Below are 24,706 nucleotides of genomic sequence, written 5' to 3' on the forward strand. Positions count from 1 at the left end.
CAAAAGTCCTGCTAGAATGCATACCATTACAAACAAACGATTATTAAAACTATATTATATATATATATAGCGGTGTGAAAAAGTGTTGGCCCCCTTCCTGATTGTTTATTTTTTTGCATGTTTGTCACACTTTAATGTTTCAGATCATCACACTAATTTAAATATTAATCAAAGATAACACAGGTAAACACAACATGCAGTTTTTAAATGAAGGGGTTTTTTTTATGAAGGGAAAACAAAATCCAAACCCACATGGCCCTGTGTGAAAAAGTGAAATAGCTACACATCATGTTGAGATCCAAAGAAATTCAGGAACAAATGAGAAAAAGTAATTGAGATCTATCAGTCTGGAAAAGGTTATAAAGCCATTTCTAAAGCTTTGGGACTCCAGCGAACCACAGTGAGAGCCATTATCCACAAATGGAGAAAACATGGAACAGTGGTGAACCTTCCCAGGAGTGGCCGGCCGACCAAAATTACAAGTTTACACTCATCCAAGAGGTCGCAAAAGACCTAACAACAACATCTAAAGAACTGCAGGCCTCACTTGCCTCAGTTAAGGTCAGTGTTCATGACCGCTCTTAAACGAAGAAATACACATTAGCTTGATTTCTAGGACCATATTTGGCCCCTGTTTCCGAGACTGGAATATTTCCTCTCACTCTACACAACACAAACATTTTGCGAAGCTGTGTAGAATGTTGTTTACCTATTTTCTGACACAAGTTTGAAGTGCATTTCCTGCAAAATTTGAGTTTTAATTGAGTTTTAATGCAATAACAGCTGTCCATGTGGAAATGCATGAGATGCCTGTAAGGCCAACCTCACAGTCTATGTGTTAACTTGATTTAACTTTTAAAATGTTTTTTTTGATTGCACAAGGATTTCATGGCTCATCCTCACATTAAAAAGTTTCATGTCAACTCACAGACGTTCTCTGGTGTTACCGCATTTTACATGGTTTAATTATGCATGTGTTGTGTACGAGTGCCGTTTAAAATGCCACAACAAACAGCCACGCCATTCATCTGAATACCTCCACTTCCTAATAGTTACTTTTGCTTTTGCTCACATTCTCAGAACAGCCTTTCAAAATGAGTCACGCAATGAAATTAGAAATAACAATCAGAAATGAATCTAGAAACGACACTAGGAAGAGATGTTTCAGTGATGATCTTTTGTGAGAATGTAAGCTTATGAAGTACAGATTTGAAGTCTATGGTCCTGGTCCGCTTAATAAAAATACAGATATGACCGTTTGAATATATATATATGTAGTGTAATTACATATATGTATATACCTATATATATACACACACACACGGCTCGCAAAATTTCGAAATCCCTGGTAGCCCTTCGGGCAGGTACTCTTCAGATTTTGGTAGCCCGAAAATTTATTTAACTAGCCCAAATAAAATAAAGACCATAAATGTCAATCAAAAACATTTTCAATACACAAATATATTCTTAAAAATCTATTTAAGGCAATTTGAAAAATGATTTCTTAGACAGTTTTAAACACGTTAAATGGTATAAGGCCTTAAAAACTCTTCAATTTAGTTTTCAAATTTAAGGACCCGTGGGAGCAATGTTCCCTCTAATTGTTTTTCTTGCTGAGCAAAACTTTTCTCTACTGGACGGACATTCCCACAATTTCTGTGACACATTACATTTGATGCTTTTTCATTGAAATAACTGTTAATGAAATCCTTACACAAATATACATTTTAATACTTTATTAATATTTGCCTTAATTCAATTTAATGTTTTTTCCAAAATTTTTGAAAATTCCATATATACTTAATTTAAAATCATGCATTTTAGAGTATATAATATTACATACATTCATACATATATATATATAAATATATATACATATATTCAGTATTTTATATTAATGCTCTTCAGTAGTGTTGACAGTTAGCATGTTTTTCAGCCTATAACATTTTCTTTTACATTACTTTTTTAAACACACACTCGCACATTTGTACAAACGTACATGCTGTGCTAAAGACCGATCCCTTCCTAGGTCAGAATGGTTTACACATGGTTTTCACAGGCTTTATTTTTACACTCCTGCATTTATTTACCTCCCTCTCTCTCTCCCTGTGCGCTGCTAAAAAAGAGTGTCAATCACTCTGACCTTTACTGCTGCTCTCGAAAGCCCCACCACAGCTTTAGTACTATTTAGAAAATAGACATGAAAGAAAGAAACAGAGAAAGAGAGAGGGAGAAGCGCAGAAGAAAAAAAGAGAGCAAGTTTCCTGTGTCAGTCAAAACCTCCCGATGATGGACAAATATCTTACTTTTCTTTAAAAAAAGGATGTTTTCTGCAATCTGAAACAGCTAGCAAAACCACTCGTCATCCACCGCTACCTGTGTTAATGCATAAAGTGGTTTCTGCATTAAATGCACTGCAAGGAAGAAAAAACTAAAAAAGTGCATTAATGCATTTAGCTAAAGAGTTTATTTTTTCTCATTTTTTGAATGCAATCTTTCTCCCAGCTTGAGTAGTTTATCTGTAGCTGCAGATTCAAAAACACTTGTTCGCCTGTAACAATAACATGTTGAGAAAATGCTTAAATGTTTTTATATTCATAAAATTATTTATTGGCTTATTCACAATAAATGCACATGCACTTTGGAAAGTGTGAGTACAATGACACAACATGGCAAAATGTTAAAACACACACACTACTCATATTCATCTTCATATTCACACAGGTCGAGCAAGCATCCTGTTTACGGACTAGAGGAGCTGAACCACAGCACCTACACGCTCACAACGAGACACAGAGATGAACAGAGAGAGAGAGAAAGAGAGAGACTGAGGGGGAGCGAGCGGTGCTTTCCATGGGTAACTCAGTGAGGTCAGGTATACCAGCTCAGCGGTTGCAGGTTTTAACATAAAGAGTTGCAACAATGCCCACACATGCTCGCAATATAGAATCAATAATCCACTCACAGCCAGACTGCACTGCTAGTGATTCGCTGCATGCCAGAAACTAATATTCTCTCATTTGGGGTAGATGAGGGCTAAAGAAACCTCCATCATAATTTTCTTTGAATTTTCCATATTCTAAAAAATTAGATAAAAATATAATTCCCACACACATTTTTTTTTAATGGAAAAACACTACATTTAAATGGAAAAAAATAAACATTTTGTAAGTGAAAGTGATTCAAAAACTGCTGACAAATAATGTATTGTCATTTTAAAACAATGTCCAAAGTAAAGGCATATTATATTTGATTTTTCTTTATTTTTATGACATGCAATCATCTTAGGCTATTCTGTTTCATAAAGATTTTTCATATTGATTATTATGGCATTTATGGTAGAATTGTATTCATTCAGTATTTATTATTAATAATAATGAGAATATTCTTACAGTATATAATAGTATAGTAAATAATTTTAAAATGTTGTATTTAAAAATGTAACTATCAAATAATTAAACATTATAAATTTAAGTAAAATAAGTTAAGTTAAATAAAAGGTTTTATGACTATATATATGTGTGTGTGTGTGTGTGTGTGTGTGTGTGTGTGTGTGTGTGTGTGTGTGTGTGTGTATATATATACACACACACACACACACATATATAGTCATAAAACTATATATATACATATATACATATATATATGTATATATGTGTGTGTGTGTGTTTAGTTTATGATGACATGTAATCATCTAAGGCTATTCTGTTGCATTGCACTGCATTGAATGAATAAATAAATATGTATTTATTAAAGGGATAGTTCACCCAAAAATCTAAATTCTGTGATTAATTCTTCACCCGTGTGTCATTCCAAACTCGTAAGACCTTCGTTCATCTTCGGATCACAAAAATATATTTTTGATGAAATCTGAGAGCTCGCTGACCCTCCATAGACAGCAACGCAACTGAAATGTTCCCAGATCCAGAAACGTAGCAAGGACATCGGTAAAATAGACCATGTGACATCAGTGGTTCAACCGCAATTTTACAAAGCTACGAGAATACTTTTTTTGCACAAAGAAAACAAAAATAAGTATTTCTCCTCATCCCGTCTGCTGCGGCGTGCCGCCATTGTGGAGAGCATCATAACGCGTCCACATGTCTTCCTCTGCATGTAAACAACACATTACGCATGGCGCTGCTGCTTATGTTGAACACAGGACAGCATGCGCATTTCAGTTGTGTTGCTGTCTATGGAGGTTCAGCAAGCTCTCAGATTTCATCTTAATTAATGTTCCGAAGATGAACAAAGTTTAATTAATAAAAAAATGAAATAACTTTTTTTATTAAAAATGTATAAAATGTAACTATTTTATGTGCCTAGCATATTTAGTCCAACCAAAAAATCTTAAAAATTTTATTTTAAACTTTGATGCAGAAGCAAATCGGTTTGTCATTTATTCTTCAGATTTATCATTTGAATATACATCATCTGTAACATGACAAAGTCTAGAATGCAACCGCAGTATATATTCAATTTGTGTTGCAGTATACATCACAAACACAATGCAACAAATCAAAAATACACCTACTGCAATGACTGACAGCATCTATACTGCATCGAAACGGTCTTGGTATGACACATCAAAACTGGAGCGTCACGTCGCCACCTGCAGTGCAGACCCATCTTGAAACAGCTGTTAGCTGAGAGAAAAACACACTGCACAACACTTCACTGCATTTACACAAACACGCTGCGAGCAAACACCTTTGATATACAAATTAAAGAGCCCGGGCATGCTTTACACATGAACACACACTGAAAACCACGCTGAGAAACCTAAACACCATGTGCTCAAGTCAGGGGACCAAAACTGAACAAAAGCAGGTCTCTGCATCTGAGATGGCCTCTGCTCATCCTAACATGCAGAAGACCGCTGGATTCATGCGATGCAGAAATAACAAATAAGGCCTCTTTACACCTGGCATTAACATGCATTTCCTATATTTTTTTTTAGCTGGATTGCATTTATACCACGAGTCCAATGCATCTCTGGTGTGGTCAGACAGAAAATGCCAGGTGTAAATTACACACTCGTGGATGAGAAATAAGATGGTAAAATTCAAACCAGCATGATGCAATTACAGTGTCTGAATGGGTCTGACACTGCTAAAAGTATGACTACTACAGTGTTTTTTATTCTACTTATTTTAATAAATTGGTTCAAAAGTGCTTTCAAACTACATTTCAGTAAGTTTACCAATATTAGGTCGCTCAAATTCTATACTGTTGTCAGCAACAATGCAGCATGCAGCAACAAGCATACAGCACATCCAATGTAGTCCAATTTAGGAAAAAATGTTCCTGTGAACTGGTTCTTTGAATGAATCAGTCAAAAGCAAACTCAAAACTTATTGGTCTGAATTGTTGCCGACTGCATGCAACGACAAACCTATAGCATGGCCATTGAAGTCCAATTTGGGTCCAAATGACTCATGTGAGTCTGAGCCAGTTATTTGAATGAATCAGTAAAAGCACTCAAACTGACAGATCATTGAATGAATCAGTGTAACAAATCATTCGCTGAATCGTCACTGACTGCACATAACAACAAACATATAGCATGGCCAATATAGTACAATTCAGGAAAAAAATATTTGTGAGCCAGTTTTTTGAATGAATCAGTCAAAAGCATTCTCGTACTCCCAAGTTAACAGTCTGAACAAGTGTAATGAATCACTTGCTGCTTGCTGAGTTTTCAGTGGCTGCAAGCAAACAACAAACATAGAACCTCCAATGTAGTCCAACTCAGGAACAAATGACTCAGATCATCACGTTCTTTGAATGAATCAGTCAAAATCATTCTCAAATTCACAAGTTATAGGTCTGAATCAGTGTAAAGAATCACTTGGTGACTCTTCGCTGGCTGCATGCAGCAACAAACATAGCATTGTCAATGTAGCCCAATTTGAGATCAAAAGACTCATGTATGTTAGCCAGTTCCCTGAATGAATCAGTAAAAAGCACACTCAAACTCAAGTTATCGGTCTGAATCAGTGCATTGAATCCCTTACTGAATCTTCACTGGCTATAAGCAAAAGCAAACACAGCATGGCCAATGTTGTGCAATTTAAGACCAAATGATTCATGTGGGCCATTCTTAAAATCAAAATTGCGATTAGACAGAAACTGCGATTGTCATGCGTATCATTCAGTGAAGCACGGTTCTGTGATCAGTAGTAAATCTCCATCTGAAGGCCAGAAGATACCCAAGGTCATCCAAGATGTAGGTGACTTTGTTTCTTCAGTAGAACACAAACAAAGATTAACTCAAACGGTTGCAGTCTGTCAGTCATATAATGGCAGTCAATGGGACCCACGGCTTTGAGAGTTAAAATGTGGGGGATCAGAGGTAAAAAATTTTTTATTTAAATACTGTTCAGTTTCTTGCACAGACCGATAGTTTCGTGTCTTAAGACCTCAATGTATCGTATGAGCCGCAGGGTTTCATTTGGTTTTGTCTGTGTATGTTTTTTTTTTCTCTCAAAGCCGCGAGTCCCATTGACTGCCATTATATGACTGACAGACTGCAACTGTAAGCATATAAACATCAAATTTTCCTTTTTGGGTGAATTGGTACCTATACTAAAGTGCTACCACTAGTATTAATTATCCTTAACATGCCTATAAAAATTCACCCAAAACCTATTGTATACAATATTTCACAAACCGCACAGCTGTTGTGAATATTCACACTGGGGCCCCTCAACAGTGGCTGAGTCCAAAAAAATAAGCATTCAGTGATGCATAGCAGAGGCGTCATGGGGCTGTACTGTTGAATTACAGGCGACACTGCAATGTTACACAGTCAATATTTTGAGCAGGGGCTGTTTCACACCCAACACCCACATGGCCATGTTTGTCCTCTGAGTGCACAGCTCTCAAAGGTATTGGCTGAATGTGTTTTACACAAAAACACACAACCACCCAAAGATGAGGAACTCTCATATGCAATGATGTGCTTCACTACTAATGATTGAGCTATATCAGTAAATAAATAAAGCAGCAGACCACAGACAAAACAAACCAGTCAGTTAATGGAAACCATGAGGTGTAAAAACACTAAATTATTAAATAGGCCAAACAATGTGCACAGATAATAATATTAATAAAAAATATATACATATACATATACACACACACACACACACACATACACACACCACATACATACTTATAAATAAAGTGGGATGTATAGCACATGCCTGATCTTAATAAATTAAATGTTGTTTGATTTAACATTATTTCAGGTTATTCAAATTATTATATCCCAAAATAACGACTTTTTGGAACTTGTATTGATTATTCTACACTGATTTTATCAGTAATTGTTTTTGTAACTGTATAGAGCATTGATTCATGCAAGTAACAAATGTCATACATAAAATGTATTAATATTATCATGAACTATGCAGGTCCAAAAATATGCAAAATGATCCTCAGAATCAGTCAGTTTTGGGTTGCGACCCAAACAGACCACATGTGGCATGAAAGTACAATTTCAAATAATGCATTTTCAAAATGACAAATGAGAAAAGAGTGATGCACTGAAAACGATGCATGCAATAAAATTCAATCATGCAAATTATAAAAAGTTGATACACAGGAAAATGTGTACTTTGCAGCTTTGAGCTAAATCAAAAATGCTGTCATCATCATCATCATGTGAACCAGTGCACGGTCTGCAACTATGTGTGCGTGCCTTTACATCTTTGAAACTGCATCAGAGCGTTTGCTGCTCTCTGCATCTCTATGTGTGATATAATTCTTGGTTTTAAATTGTCAAGTGTTATGCTTTCGGGGAAAAAGGGACATTTCTGATTTCGCTATGACTGATGACTGTGGCCTACTTATCAATCTGCAGATTTTCATATTGATAAAGACGGGTACGAGGTCAGAGCAGCTCTTGATCATGTTAAGAAATGAAACTTTGAGTCTCAGTTTGGGTTTCAGGCAAGTTTCAAACGGTTTCTTCAAAAGTCAAATGGAAAACAAACGAGGGCATGTAAACAGAGCCTAACAGTCAGGTTCTGCAAGTAAAAATCCCATTCATTTTCTCCATAGAGAATAGTTTTATTTTTATTTTTTTAACTTTAACGCAATTTTTTTTCTTCATATAAGTTAGCAAGTTAGTTTGCGTCAATATTTTTTAAATCTCTATGAAGAAAATAAATAAGAAAAATACTGCCACATCCAAGGTGCTATCAATATTTCACTTTATTAAAACTCAAGCAAAAACACAATATACAACTACCATATATCTTATACAATTGGACATTGGTTTCAGTTTAAATCCATGCAGCCTGTTTTTATACCAAATACTGTGTTGCTGATCTGATTCGGTTGTTGGCTTGTTAAAGAGTTGAAACGACTCTGGATGTAGTTGTGTGAGCATCTGCATGTGCATAAGGTCACCGTGAAGCTCTAACACGCTCCAGATGGGAGGATGCGGTTTTCTAGAATTAGAAATATTTTTCCACAGCACTGGCAGCGAATAATACTAGAAAAACAAGACACAAAACTAATTGCAAAATCTGAAATCTAACTTTGATACAGCATGTTTTCTTTCTCGCTTGATCACACACCAACAAGCCACATCAGAAGACGTCGACATACAACACAAACACAAGTCTCTAAAGTTTCATCCAATCCACAAATCCACACTTCATGAGCTCAAATGCATTGCGCACCGCTGGATTTCCTGGTGTCCGTCTTCATTTCTTTTCATTTTAAGGTTTTTAAGCACTCATCAAACTTTGTAAGCACTCGACCAAACTTGTTCAGACTACATCGGCAATTAAAGGTCTGTGGTCTCCACCCCTAGAAGCCCTGTCTAATGAACATCATTTGAGGCCAATACCAGATGTTTCTCAAGCCTTCCAAAAAACATCACATACATGTAAGAACGCAAGAAACCGCACAGTTTCTAGTGCTTGGTTCTGATCATATAGTCATATATATTTGCATAATGACACTAAACTGTATATTGCTATACATACATATATATGTTAGCACTTTGTCTCTAGTCTAGTCATTTTTAACTTGATAATAATACAACACTTCTGTGAAATCTGACAGCAGATAATCATACTAATTTATCTGCTGTGCACAGGCTGGTTTTAAAGTTAGGACTTCCCTGAAACAAAGTTTCTCACGCAAAGAAATTATCAGCCAGCCTGCAGCTTCCTCTCTTAGCATAGCTGCCCTCACTGTTGCTATTGTAGTGAACACACCAAACATAGAGTGCAGAGTTACAGAATCAAGGCATGGACTAGTGTGCACTCTATAATGCAGCATCCACACACACACACACCAGTGCTCACATTAAAACACACACACACACACACATAAGATGCACGCAGAGAAATAATGATGCATGCACAGCAAACGCCTACATGTTACTTTCTTTAAGATGATTAAACTAATAAAATGTCCAAAAAAAGAACCGATGAATGCATCGCTAATTTGAAACTAAAACATGTGTGCAAGCTTTTATTGGAGTGTACACACTTTAAGTGTTTGAACTTTCTTGGCCTACGTTGCCTTTTCCTTATATAGACATTCAGAGCAAGTCCTTGCATCTCTGCCAAGATTCCTCAGCAGCCAATCAGAGCCTTGATACGGCCGTGCCGTGACCCCTAAAGTGAGCAGACGTCATTTTCTGCCTGAATGAACTAGCAAAACTAGCAATTAGGCTATCATGCTGTGTAACCAGGAGAAATGGAGCAAGGCAGAGAAAAGGCAAACAAAACCATAATTGTGTCCTTATTAGTTTCATTACACATAATAGTATCAATCAGATTCTGTTTCAAATTGGCTGTTTGTCTTAAATGTAGGCGGATTAATTAGGCTAAATGAGTCTTAATGTGAAAATATCACATACTAGATGAATCATGCCATTTTCATCATTTACTCACCCTTGTTTTAAACCCATGTAGCACAAAAGGATAAATGTAGCAGAATGCAAAATCTGTTGTATTAAAAGTTGTTATTTGCTGAAAATACTGCCCTCTGCCATAGCTCACATTTGTATTCACGTATATTCAAATGTAAGGCTTCATGACCCTTTTCACCATTTTTGCTATTAAATCCAATGGGTTCTCACATGCCAGTGACATGAAACCTGGTGCAACACATCTTTAAGTGCCTTATTTGCATATGTGAATTTTTTACAAAGGCAATTGGCTCTTGTGTGATTTGTCATTGCAAACAAACTTTGTGCAACACATATTGAAGTGACATATTTGAAAATATGCGAATGAAGTCATTCATATTTGCATATATTTAGCTATAACGCTCCAAAACAAGTCACAAAAAAAGGCAACTGGTTCTTGCATGACTGGTCATCGATAGCAAACATAATGCAATAAACTGACATGCCATATTTGAAAATACATTAATGAAATTTACATTTTTTCTGCTACAACAGTTTACGTTTTCATATGTTTAAATATAATGCTTCAAGACAAGTCACTTCAGATATGACGTCAACAATTTCAAATGCAACTGGTTCTTGCATGACTTTTGTCAATGACATGAAACTCCAGTCATAACATATTTGTGAATGAAACTTACTTTTTTTATTAACTTAATCATGATGTAGCTCTTCAATCTTATTCATATTTGCATATTTAAATATAGCATAATGCTTCAAGACAAGTTACACCAGATTTCATACCAAAATTTTAAAGTGCCATTGGCTCCTTTGTGATTTTTCATTAACATTAAACTTCGTGCAACACATCTTTCCATATTTTAAAAAATGTGAAAGAACTTTACACAGCATAGCTCTTAATTTGCATTCACATTGAAAAATATAGCCTAATGCTTCAAAACAAATCACGGCAAATTACAAATGCAACTGGTTCTTGCATGACTTGTAATTGACAACAAACTTCTTGCAACACACTGACAAGCCATATGTGACCCTGGACCACAAAACCAGTCTTAAGTCGCTGGGGTATATTAGTAGCAATAGCCAAAAATACAAAGATCAAAATTAAAAAATATATATTTTTTAAGTAAAGACCGTTTTGTAAATTTCCTACCATAAATATATAAAAACTTTATTTTTGATTAGTGATATGCATTTCTAAGAACTTCATTTAAAGCTTTAAAGGCAATTTTCTCGATATTTAGATTTTTTGGCACCCTCAGATTCCAGATTTTCAAATAGTTCAATCTCAGCCAAATATTGTCCTATCCTAACAAACCATACATCAATGGAAAGCTTATTTATTCAGCTTTCACATGATGTAGAAATCCCAATTTCGAAAAATTTTACACTTATGACTGGTTTTGTGGTCCAGGGCCACATATTTTAATGTAGGTCTTGAATTTCATTTTATGTTTGCATATAGGCTAAATATAAGACTTCAAGACAAGACAGATTCCATATACAAAGGCAATTGGATGATTTGTCATCGACATCAAACTTCGTGCAACACATTCTGATGTGCCATATATTTATGTAAATGACGACAGAATTTTCCAGATTTCCATTAGATTTTTTTTGGCCGAGTTTTAAATAGTTGACCTCCTTCAAAAAAATTATCTAAAATAAAAGAACCGACCAATATAGAAGCCAACAAGAACTACGAATACAATTATCAAATCGGGCCAAAACAACAGTAGTGGTCACTCTTGACAGATGCATGAAGATCTCGAAAGTGCGCCTTACCTTGGGTGGGTCATAGAGCTCCAGCTGGTACCTCTCACTAGCAGTGTGCTCGTTGATCCTCCTGACCTGCAGGCGGCAGCGCAGCCATTGCGGGGGCATGTCTGAGATAGTGTCATCCACCTCCAGGTACCGCAGCTGCCCCTCTTTACAAACACTTCCTGCCTCTTGCCTCTGTTTCACAGTTCGCAACAGATGCCATCGTTCCCACCGCGCACCCTTCTGCGAGGTGCGATGGGCGGCTACCTGCACAGTCTGAGGTGGGGTTTGAGAGGTGCATTCAACAGTCGCTGAGGGTACGCCCCCTTTGATCGAATCATCCCTTGGGCAACCACCTGAAGGTTCATCAGTTTGGGGGGATTTCTTAAAGAATCGGCAAACGCTTTCTCGAAATCCCCTGACGGAAAAGTTGGTTACGTCACTACGGGAGGGGAAGGAAAACAAAGGGGGCGAGTATCGTTCAGACCCGGTCCTCTGCTCCAGGTGTTCGTCTTCCTGGCTATGATGTGTTCTGCGTGTAGTGTCTGCAGGAGAGCATCGCAGCAACTGCTCCTGTTCCCTAGGGACGCTGGCGGTATCTGGTTTGGGCGCCAACACAGCAACTAGCGGAGTCACTCCCGGCCGCATAGTCTCCCGGTAATCCAGCACCCCTGAGAAGGAAGTGATGCGTAAGCGGGCAGTCATGGGCAGCAAGGGAGGAGGCGGTGGTGGCCGCAGGGCAGGTTCTGCATCTTTAGCCACCTCGCAGCTGAAGTGGTGCTGGAAGAGGGCGCTGAACTGCTTCGAGAAACTTTCCGGCGGGACCACATCCTGCACCGGCCGCTCTCTGACGAAGCGCCGGTAGTGCTGGGCAAGTTCTCGGGCCGTAGTGCTGGCATGCAACTCGCAGAACTCCCTCCATCCACAAGGAGGTGCTACGGACGGTGCAGTGCTCGTGGTCTGCTGGACAGTGTTACCATTCATTGCAGTAACCAGCACAGCAGGGAATCACTGCGAACAACAGATGAACAACATCAAAAACTGCATCAATAAGCATTAAATTATGAGATGGCGCTATATTGCGGGTAGGGTTGTAAAGGGGCAGAATATTTTCAGTACATTTCTGGAAACTTTTCAGAAAGTTTGGAAACTTTCCGGAAATTTAGATATAATTTTCTGCCCTGTTGCAACCCTAACTGCATCAACTAAAGTATATTGTGTATGGCTGCGTTCACAATATAGCACTGCCTCAAGTTGCTTAATGACAAAATTATGAAGTTCACACTTCATTTAAGCCTTATTTTGAAGCTAATGCAGTATGTTCAAGCAAAGGTTAACATGTGGACTCTATGGGTGCTACGTATTAATATAGAAAGTAATTTGGAGTAACAAAACCACACATTATTCATTTTCATAAGCTAAGCTTACATGCAAACTAATAATGCGTTTATAATTGGATTGACGGCTCTTCATGTAAACACCACAATCAATTCAACTGAGCTTGATTCAAATGAAATTACAAACAAGTTGAGGGGCGTCGAAGAATTTGGGGCCAGATTTACTAACACAGACCCTCTTTTAACATTAAAAAACTACTGTAAAAGCTTAAAAGCATGTACACAGTCATTTTTATGGCTGCCTTTATTGCATATGCTTTTGTAGGAGTTTCCCTTCCAGAAAAAAATCTAATAAAATTATGGGAGGAGAGCATTTAAATGAATCACGCAATATAATTTACTTAAATTTGCAGTAGTCAAATTTACTGGAATTTGCACCATGATTTATCACCCCCCCCATGTCTTAGCGATTTGAGCCTGTGTTATTAGTAGACTGAATGTACCTTATTATCATCGGCTGTGCTTTTCTTTATTTTGTACATTGTCAGTAAATCACTTGCAGAACTTTCTGATCCCATCTGCGCTTTTATGGGATTGCTAATTTGCCCTTTTGAGTAAATCCGGCCCTTAATCTGTCTAACTGGAAAATTTTAGCCTTATAAATCTTTGAATCCGAGCACTTTCCCAATTGGCTTTGAAAACGTTGTGTGCATGTGTGTGTCATGATGCATGTTCATGCGCATCTTACTAATGTGTGCATATTTATTAATGTTTACAGTAGCTCTGGTGAAGTTCTCTCACACTGACTTCTGAATGTTGGAACTGGGCACTGTGCTGAAATGTTTTTCAGAATGGAGATTTTTAATCAAAATGACAACTATCTTCTGGAGAAACTACAGACTTCTCGTGACATATGTGGAACAACTCCAACCAATAAACGAAAGTCCCACCCTACAATTTATTCAATAATCCTTTCTCATATATGTCACAAAAACAAAAGAAAAGATCTGTCGTTACTACTGAGCTGACCAATCAGCATCCTATCCTCTTTTTAGTCAGAATAAATTCTCTATATTGCAAAGAGATTGGTTTTCATACATCATGCAAAGTTTTAATATTCCAGCGTTCGTGAACAATTCATCCCTTTGTTTACACTGCACATCTACTGACGTAGGAATCTGTGTACCGAAACTGTTCAATGAATCCAACTTTCTATGAACGCTAACAAAGCGTATCAGTTTAGCTCATCACCACATCGCTGACGGCATCTCTTGAACTCAGCTGGTACGATACAGATTCTTCACTTTTACTCACTCACACATTCAGATCTCCAGTACAGGAAGAGAGTGACTAATATCGCTCAGGCTGCTTTATAACACCACAGGTCAGAGGCAGAAATATCTGTGAGGACATCTTTGATGTGAAGAGGAAGACTGAGGAAGTTGAAAATGTAAAAAGCATCTGATACGAGTCACCGACGGGCCCGTGGTTCTCGATGCGGAATCAGCTCGTGAACGCGCGCACTCCCTCCACACGTGGTGCAAACCACCTTCAGAATCAGATCACAGTCGCCATTTGCAGCCAGGGGAAATTTTCGTCTGAGGTTTAAAAAATCCACACATGGGTGCCGTGCTGTACCAGACACGTTGCGACACAACTGGAACCAATCTCACTATTCTCGTTCCCCACATCCTCATTTACCAGCGTGCGGCCCTCTCGGATGCCTGTGAACGTTTAACTTTGCGTGAGAAGTAAATGCGTTATTAAAGTTCCGTTGGAAGCCCTGAAGCATGACAAAATGAAGGTTTAGAACATGAAGAAAGCAATAGATAAGAAAAACCACAACACTCGCGTAGTCAAAGAGAAAAAAAGAGGAGGGGACCATTCTATAGACGGCACCACGTTCTCTTTGCTATCGTATTGGGTGACAGGAAGCATTAACCTACACAGGGAGAGGAACACCCATCACACATATAGCTGTTTTCTTTGGTGTGCAAAGCTAAGCTCTTTTTGACAAGGCGACCAAAACTGTTCGCAAACATCTTTAAGATGTGTTGCTGGTGCAGTGGCTTGTGCACATGGCTTCCTTGCTTAAAGGAATGGTTGCTCAAAAATGCAAATTCTGGCATCAAGACCAAGGTCTTAAATCACAGTATGATTCATTTTACAACAGCATATATCACAACAATCATTTTTGATGGAAATCAAACCTAAATGCTTTTATATATTGAATTAACATGTCATATAGCCAATTTTGGGGTCAATTTTTTAATAAATTAATATTACAAGTTATTTTCTGCTTTAATTTTTTTTACTTTAAGTACACAAACCAAAAGACAAGATTACTCAGAGCAATTCACACAAAATTTAATTTTTGCATTTAAAATGCAAGATGCAGGACAGTGTAATGGAAGATTTTGGCATCATTTATATACCCTATTGTTAATGCAAAGCCATTCTTGTTCATCTCATTTCTGTTTGAGGCATGAAATCAAAATGAAATGTATTTTTTTTGTGGAAAAAACAGTTTTCTTAGGAAGATTTCGCCATAGTTTCTATTCCCTCTTGTCATTGCAAACCTGGTGTTCTTTCACCAAATAGAAATTCAACTTTTGTGCTCCACAAGTCATGCAATTATGTTCTATTTCATCAACCAGCAAGACTTTCTTGGTCAGTCAGCATCAGACTGGCACCTAACCATCCTGGACAGTCATAAGTTGATGTTTTCAGCAGAATGCATGACATGCGTAGTGTTTACAGCACGGGCCGTCCCGCGGAGCGCATGCTCTCGCCTCACGCACTCGTGCTGTTGTTCAGCGCACATGCCGTGTGACGCGGTACCGCCCCCCTGCGCTGGCCCCCGGGTGTTCGTTCTATCAGTGATCATCCGGCCCAGTAATGACTCAGCAACCCCCAAACAAACTAACATCACTTCCTCTCTGGCCATCTCTTTTTCCCTTCCTCATCCCTCACGTGCATGCATGTTAAATTCCCATTCTTGCAATAGCCCATCATTCTGCTTTCTTTTCATCCTCACTGCACTACTGCACCAATCTTTAAACGTCCACTGATACAGCCACTTCATTGTTCTCATACTTTAAACCCATTTCCTGTTTCACGACATTAGCTTATTATTTTCACTCACTAATCTTGTCCTCTCTCCATATACTTTTCACTTTTGTAGCTTTTACTATCCTGGTAATACTCATTCTGGGCTTAAATATAAGTCTAAAATATATGATTTAAATTATTTTACAACAGCGTAATCTATAATATAGTCATTTTTACATAAATTAACACTAAATTGTTTTATATATTAAATAATCATGTGGTAACACCAATATTCTTTGCATTTTTTAAATTCAAATTAAAGTTCATTTCGGCAATTAAAAAAAAAAAAGAAAATGCATGTTTTTTTTTTTTTAAAGCTGAAGTTTTAATTTGAGCAACATCTTTTTAGATTGCTGTATCATCTGAAAGACACTACAAACGGTGCAAGAAGTGGGTGCAATGGTCAAAGACGTCCTTGTAGCATATGTTTACATAAAAAACAATGGAAAAGCAGTGCAGTGGAATGTAAAAATGTGTTCTGTATGAACGATCACTAAGTCTGGCATCAATACAAATGCATTTTCATGTTATACAAAATATGATTTAAAAACAGCATTAAATACATTTCAAATAAATAATAGGCTATATACAATTCTCTAACACTTGATTGTGAGGTATCACTGTGATTGGCTGCTTTACTTGTTTGCCACGCCATTGTTGATAAGGTGTCCTGATTGTTTTTAGTCATTGCTACAGTATGTAGTTGTAGGGTGTTGATAGGTTGATAAATCTAATAATGCAATAACTATCACGTTTTATATCACCTAAAAGTAAATGTTATATAAACAAATACATCTTTTCAGCACAAAGGTAAACATAGGGATTATTAAAGTAGTTTGAGTTTATGAAAAATGATGAATTAAACAAAGATTTGTAACTTTAAACTTATAATGTGAAAATAAAAACTGCGCTTGTTTTGAAATTTCTGATGAAAATAAATTGAATCACTAAATGAAAATGGTCACACTATTTTTTTCTTCAGTCATTAAAAAAAAAAAAAAAAAAAAGATTCAAATCAATAATATCAAACGTAAATCTGAGCTAATATGTCTGTATGTTTAACAGATATTACAGACAAAAGGAACCGCTACATATCCACTGCTCTATTAACATTAACCATCTCAAACACACCATTTAGAATCATCATTCAAGCTAAACACTTCTTCAGCTTAGTGCACTGGTGTAATTTCCGTGCTTTGTATTCCAATTCGACTTTGTATTTCAATTTGCAACCTCTAATTCCCCGGCTGGGGTCTTTGGAAGCTCGACGCACACAGCGAGTTTCCTGTACTGTAGGGTCGTGATAATAAAAGCAGTGCCCAGATGATACAGAGTCTCAGAAACTGATTTCATACACGTAATTTTGCTGAATCAGAGAAAATGCAAACCTAATGTCGGTTTCCTCCTTATGACTCGACGAGAGCGTGCAAACAATACGGAACGAACACTTCGAACAAGCATGAGAACTTTATAACTAGACACAAAAATAAAGAGTGCGGGAAGCAGACAGGCAGTGGGCTTATTCACAGAGACAGGAAACCCTGCCCTGCCTTAGTGACCACTTTCTTATACACACACACATACTATTCACACGCAGATATGAACTTTGACTTCAAGGTTTTAGGTGTGACAGGTCTGGTAGTTAAAGCAAAACTTAAATAAGTCATTGAGGTGGGGTCGATATCACAGGACGAAATCACTGAAGGACAAGACAATTGGGCTTCCAGTAATTTTGTGCAATTAATCAGCCTATTACAAAAACCCAATAAATCTTTTACACAACTAATAATGCCCCCTGATTTGTAGGTAATGACATTATGAAGTATATGCCTTCCTAATCTCACCATCAGGGCAATTCATGTTTGAAGTTCCACCATTTTTTTTGGAAGTGCACGTGCAACTAACCTTGCCAAATTTATCAAGCGCAGCCACATTACTGTAAATGAAACCAGACGAATGAAACAGAGCGAGACGTTTTTCTACACTTAACAAACCTGACTGTAAAATGGATCACTCGGGACTGAAAGCCAGTGTTAAAGAAGCTGTATGTAATTTTTTGACTGTAGTAAATAAAAATATCTTAATACATACAAAAAACTAAAAATATAAACAAAAATATCGTAATACATAATGCTACAGTCAATTATTCTACTTTGAAATGTGTATTCTGTGTCGGAATGTCTGTTTTTGTTTTGGTCTGTGTGATTTGGCCAGTTGGCAGAAAACACATCATATTACAGCCGGGAAAACCAACAAATGGACTGGGTCAGAGATTACAGATTTTACCCAACCTAAAAAGCACTATGGCCAGAGACATATTAAAACGCAGAAAAATCAAATCATCAACTTACAGTGTAAAACTTGTCAACTTCCATTGTCAGTTATGATCATTCCTGTTGCACGTCCTCAATCTGGCAACCCGCATAAGCATCAAGTCTGAGGAGGATGGGAGTGGAAGAAAAACTTTCTCCAATATGTTGAATCTGGACTGCAGTACTCATTTCAACCACTGGCTGTCAATGTTACATACTGTAGCTTTAATGTTCAATGATTTTAAATAAAATAAACAATACATTAAATTAAAAGACACACTTTTTAATATGCCTTCTACAATTTACTTTTCTTTGCCATAATAAAGTCTGGGATTAAAAAAAAAAAACGGGGATTTTTCACATCACAATATTGATATATGCAATTTGATTAATTCATCAGCATACCATGCAAGCAATTAAATTTTTTTTTAAATTAAAGAAGTCAACGTGGGAGGAACGGTTGGCAAACAGCCAGAGCAGCAGGATACGAAAAAGAAGGGGCTCTTGGGATTATTTCCCCTTTGCCTCCATTGCGTATGTGTGTGTTCACGTCACATTTCCAGTGACCCTGCTGGCCAAACTGTCCAGACATTGTTAATACCCACCATTTCACCAGCATGCATTCTCACACACAATATGCTTACAAACACAGAAAAGATTATTATTATTTTTGCATTTTTGTCAGGTAGTTAAAAAATATAAACAAACATTTTACAATTTTTAATAAAATACAAGTGACTTTTGCCCGTGCAAAAATCACAGTCACAGTGCTAGGGTGTTTGTAGGTGGTTTTCTGGGTGGTTGCTGTCTGGCCCAAATCAAAACAGTCCAAAAATCTCTATGATAATCTGGGGCCAGATTCACAAAACATCCTTAAGAATGGAAAAAAAATACTTGAAGAATTTTAATTCCTGAAAAAAACCCAAAAAACAATGTTCTTAAAAATCCCCATACATTATCCCATTAAGATAGCTTCCAACTTGTCTCGCATTTATTTCAAGAAATACGTTAATCTCTGGTCATTTGACCCAGGGGGATTGGAATAAAAATGACTGACTTTGCTATAACTACTTCAACTCTGCAAAAAGTTATAATTTTTAGAATTGATTTGAGGTCTGTAGCACAAACTACCATTTTGAAAACTTTGAACACACCCCTAATTCTAAATGTGAGCAACACTAGTGATGCTTGCTTTAGCACAGAGCACTTATTACACACACTTAGTGGGAGGCATTCCAAAGTGTGCCTTCAAATGAGCAATAACACATTACAACACCTCAGTGGCACTCAACGATGTCTGTGCATCTGCTAGACAAACTTTCAGCATCTCCAAACACACAATGACAGCATTCTTGACTCGAAAGCAAACATTCTCTCCTGCTGGCACAAGCCCATTCAATAGCGGTTCTTTCCCTCCCTGACACCAGCATGCACAAAAAAAAAACAATAAGAGGGCAGAAAACGTGCATAAACTAAGTTTATGAGGCAGCACAGCCTGAGGAGGCTGATCAAAAGGAAGTGCATGTACACACATGCGTGCACACACACACACACACACAAAAGAAATGTGCTACTCTGAGCATTTAAGGCTCCTTCGACCATAACACACAGTCACATTGTGACACACTGTTCCCCTATGGGTGGAAGTTGAGGGGCCAGAGAGTGTGGGAACGAGGGGACTCTTACAGCCTGAGATGAACACATGATGCTACGGAATCCCCTGTTCTATATGTGAACATGTGGCATCAGCACTTCTCTGTACTCGGCTGTACATTCGAAAGATCTAAGAAGGTTAAGGTCGTTTACACCCAACCGTATAGAGACACAAAAAACTGAAACTGTACTAATGCGTGTTATAAATATCACACAGGGTCCAAACCTAACACTGGCCAAAGTCCAAATGAGTGTATCATTTTAAATAACAACCATTAGAAAATACAACAGTGCATGTTTTTTTTATTTATATGCTGCTTGACACAAAAAAGGTCTTTTTAAGGAAGCTAAATGGCTCTATTGTTAAAAGGACAGTAATATATGCAAAATACAGTTTTGTGGAAACATTTGTTACAAATATTTTCCGTGAGTTACTTTTTTCAGTTTACAGGCCAGGTGTGGTAAAATGTTAACTGATCACGCCAATAGAATGAACTAAAAAAAGAAAAAAATATTGTTAAAAAAGTACCAAATAATTAGCTAATTAAACACATATTTAAATTTTGCATCAGAATTAGTCTGAAAGACCTCAGTTGCACTTTCTTGGCCTATTTTACATAACTTCCGGTAGTTGTAACAACACACTGGAATTGTTTTCAGGTTTAAAAGGTACAACCAATCAATGGATTAGCCAAACCACAACTAGATTCTAATGACCTGGCAAATTACAGACCCATTTCAAATCTTCCGTTTATATCTAAAATTTGCGAAAAAGTTGTGTCTGCTCAATTGTTTATACTTGCAAAAAATGATCTCTATGAAGAATTTCAGGCCTCACCATAGCACAGAAAATTGCATTGATAAAATTACAAATGACTTGCTTCTTGCTTCAGACCAAGGCTGCTTCTCATTGCTAGTATTACTTGATCTTAGTGCTGCGTTCAACACTATAGACCATGACACACTCTATAAAACTATACTGGTATTCAAGGGCAGGCTTTAAGATGGTTTAGATCCTACCTGTCCAATCGCTACCACTTTGTTCATTTAAATGGGGAGTCATCTCAATTATCACCAGTAAAGTATGGAGTACCACAAGGATCTGTCCTAGGTCCTCTGCTATTTTCAATATACATGTTGCCCCTTGGTAATATTATTAGAAAATACGGGATTAGTTTTCATTGTTATGCTGATGATACTCAACTATATATCTCAAGACCAGATTAAACTTTTCAACTAAGCTAATAGATTGTGTAAAAAATGTAAAAGATTGGATGACCAATAATTTCCTCCTATTAAATTCAGATAAGACAGAGATATTACTTATTGGACCAAAAAACAGTACACAGAATCTCTTGGATTTCAATTTTCAACTAGACGGATGCACTGTTACGTCCTCTACAGTCAAAAATCTGGGTGTTATATTAGACAGCAACTTGTCCTTTGAAAATCATATTTCCCATGTTACAAAAACAGCATTCTTCCATCTTAGAAACATTGCCAAGCTTCGAAACATGCTACCTGTTTCTGATGCAGAAAAGCTAGTTCATGCATTCATGACCTCTAGACTGGACTATTGTAATGCACTGCTAGGTGGTTGTCCTGCATCTTCAATAAACAAGCTACAGATAGTCCAAAATGCAGCGACTAGAGTTCTTACCAGGTCAAGAAAATATGATCATATTACCCCAATTTTACAGTCTCTGCACTGGCTACCAATTAAGTTCCATATCATTTACAAAATATTATTACTTGCCTATAAGGCCCTAAATGGTTTAGCTCCTGCGTACCGAACTCATCTTCTACCACGCTACAATCCAACCCGCTCCCTAAGGTCACAAAACCCTGGACTTTTAGTAGTACCTAGGATAGCAAAGTCCACTAAAGGAGGTAGAGCTTTTTCACATTTGGCTCCCAAACTCTGGAATAGCCTTCCTGATAACGTTCGGTATTCAGACACACTCTCTATGTTTAAATCTAGATTAAAGACACATCTCTTTAGCCAAGCATTCACATAATGCATTTTATAATCTTGTACTGCAGTTATATCTGATCAAATGTACATTATTATCATTTTTGCTTATATGGAACAGCAGCTACGATAATTATGTCTCTATTTGTTTCTCTGTTTCTGCTAGGAATTACAGAAGCTTCAGTCTGGATCCAACCCTTAAATGATCTGAGATGACCGAACACCTGAGAAACGATGATGTCAACCCCTCAGAGGACCTCAGAGGATGCCAACGCTCAGACAACATACAGAATTACCAAATTTTGCCATAAGTTAAATATATTAAGGTTCTGCAATATATAAATATATTGTGGAAACTTAATTTCCTGTAGAGCTGCTTAGCAACGATTTGTATCGTAAAAAAGCGCTATACAAATAAACTTGAAAGTTTGTTTTGTTTTGATTATTGTGGTATAATCTATCCTATTAATATCTCAGAAGATGAACCAGTCTCTAAACAAAATGTGGTGGGCCACTTTATATGCACTTCCTGTCTAAGTAGGCGTTTGCAGAATAAGCTGCGATATGGACCAGACTTATGCTGTTTAGTCAAAGGTAAAGGTTTGGTTATGTGATTTTTATTTAGACATGGATTAACTGGTCATGAGCGATAAATACTATTCATATGAAAGCATTTGCATTGTTTTCTTAACTGTATAGTTAATAGAAGTGATACTTCAAACTGACCTTGCTAATATAAAATGAACATTAAACACACAAAAAATCAATAATAATAATAATAATAATATATATATATATATATATATATATATATATATATATATATATATATATACACATACATACATATATATATACACATACATACATATATATATACACATACATATATATATATACACATACATACAAACAAATTATTTTCTAATTTATTACATAACATTTCACGACTGCAAGAACATTCATGTCTCCTAAGGTCTGTTTACAAGAAGAAGTCAAACTTACACTCTCAGGTCAAACGACAAACTAAGAAGAGTTTACACAGTAGATGCTACCTAAGTACTTCTCAATTTACGATTTGTATTCCAGCTGTGAAGCCATAACATCTGCCTGACATAAACATCACAAACTGATCCAGAGGCCCAGATGATGAAATCATATCTGGTGTGAACTCATTTGCATAAACATGTTCACGAGCCCATTTCACATGTGCATGCTATTGAGTGTATCTCAAATTAATAATAATAATAAAATACACCATAAACTGAAATAAAAGCAGTAGCCTGATACAGACAATGAAAAGCACATTTGACAAACGTATTTGCATAAACGTGAACGAGCCCATTTAATGTGTATGTAAATAAACTTGTTATTTAAAAATATCATAAACTTGAGTAAAAGCAGCGTTTCCAGTGGCGTAAAAAGCACATCTGCATAAAGGCATGCATACACGTTCACGAGTCTATTTCGCATGAGTATGCAAATGAGCTCGCTTTACATTATTATAAATAATAATAACAATTATAATGTATATGGTGTGCAACAAACAAATTACGTAATCACCGATCCCATTAAGAAACTTTTAAGCGGGAGCGAACGCATGAGCACGTGCAGTTTATTTATTTATTTTTATTCTTAAAATAATTTTGCCATGCTTTCTTTAATCGCCCAATCGAAATGACGCAAATTCTAAGAAACCGTACGTAATTCACGTATCTTTCGGACCGAGCCAGGCGCGCGCTGTGAAACTGCGTGATCCCTTTAAACTTTCTCCTGCCCCTCGCGTGCCAGAGTCAAGTTCATTATTACTTTGCACTAAACTTTCCGACACTCAATATATGAGTTGCACGAAACTATGAATGCACAAGCCCAACTTTCATCATAATTACTGCGGTGTCAGAGACAGGAGACCCCCCTCTCGACTCAAACTATCTGCGCTGACCAAGAAAGAGTCGGGATTATATATCACTCAGTGAATCCTGTTAAACACACTTACATGCTGCCAGAGAGAGCCGTGATAATTATTAAACATGACTTGCCTGCCAGCCGTGATGTCCGTTACTTTCTCTGTCATGTTGGATGCGCGCAACAACAGCCCTGCGTAAACTTTCAGGAAGGAACAAAAACTTCCCATGGACACAGCGACAACAAGCGACGACAAATCCTTGATGTGGCGAGACATCTGAGCTTCCGGCAAAATAAAAGCCCCATTTCGTGTGAGAAGCTAGCCGTGTGGTGTTCGTAACCTCCTTAATTATTATATATCTCTCTATATAAATAGTGTAAATCACATATATATATATATATATATATATATATATATATATTTTTTTTTTTTTTTTTTTTTTTTTTATATATATATTTATATTTTATATATATGTATTTTTTTTTTTTGGTCGTTCACTAAAATGTGAAAAGTCAGTAAGGTCATGCACGCATACTAATTGTAAATTATAAACAATAAATGTTAACAATAGTTGGAAGCATAGCATTTAACATCAACAGACGCTACTTTAACTATTTCACATATCTCAATTTAATGTAGCGCTGAGACTTTTATTTTAAAAACAGCTTCAAGTTCAGTACTTTTTGGCTTCACGTGATAGATTTTGTAGTTTCCGTCGTTAAATGAGCTGAGATAGTATGAAATTATATGAAAACA

The 24,706-nt window shown here is 36.8% G+C and overlaps 1 protein-coding gene across 2 annotated transcripts in view; it reads right to left on the bottom strand.

The window, feature by feature from the left end:
* Positions 1-24,182, bottom strand: part of LOC306871976 (SH2B adapter protein 3-like) — a 37,980-nt gene extending 13,798 nt beyond the window's left edge. The window contains exons 1-2 of one of the 2 annotated variants that reach the window (XM_079420276.1): positions 24,084-24,182; positions 11,684-12,670 (exon numbers count right to left, since the gene is read on the bottom strand). In XM_079420276.1, the coding sequence (XP_079276402.1) occupies positions 11,684-12,643 (960 nt within the window). In that variant the 5' untranslated portion in view covers positions 12,644-12,670; positions 24,084-24,182. Of the gene's footprint in view, positions 1-11,683; positions 12,671-18,458; positions 18,510-24,083 lie in introns of those variants that run through there. The other variant, XM_079420277.1, reaches the window with a different exon arrangement.
* Between the last annotated feature and the right edge of the window lie 524 nt (positions 24,183-24,706).

The sequence above is a fragment of the Barbus barbus genome (genome assembly GCF_936440315.1).
Source record: "Barbus barbus genome assembly, chromosome: 6".
NCBI classification, from domain to species: Eukaryota; Metazoa; Chordata; class Actinopteri; order Cypriniformes; family Cyprinidae; genus Barbus; species Barbus barbus.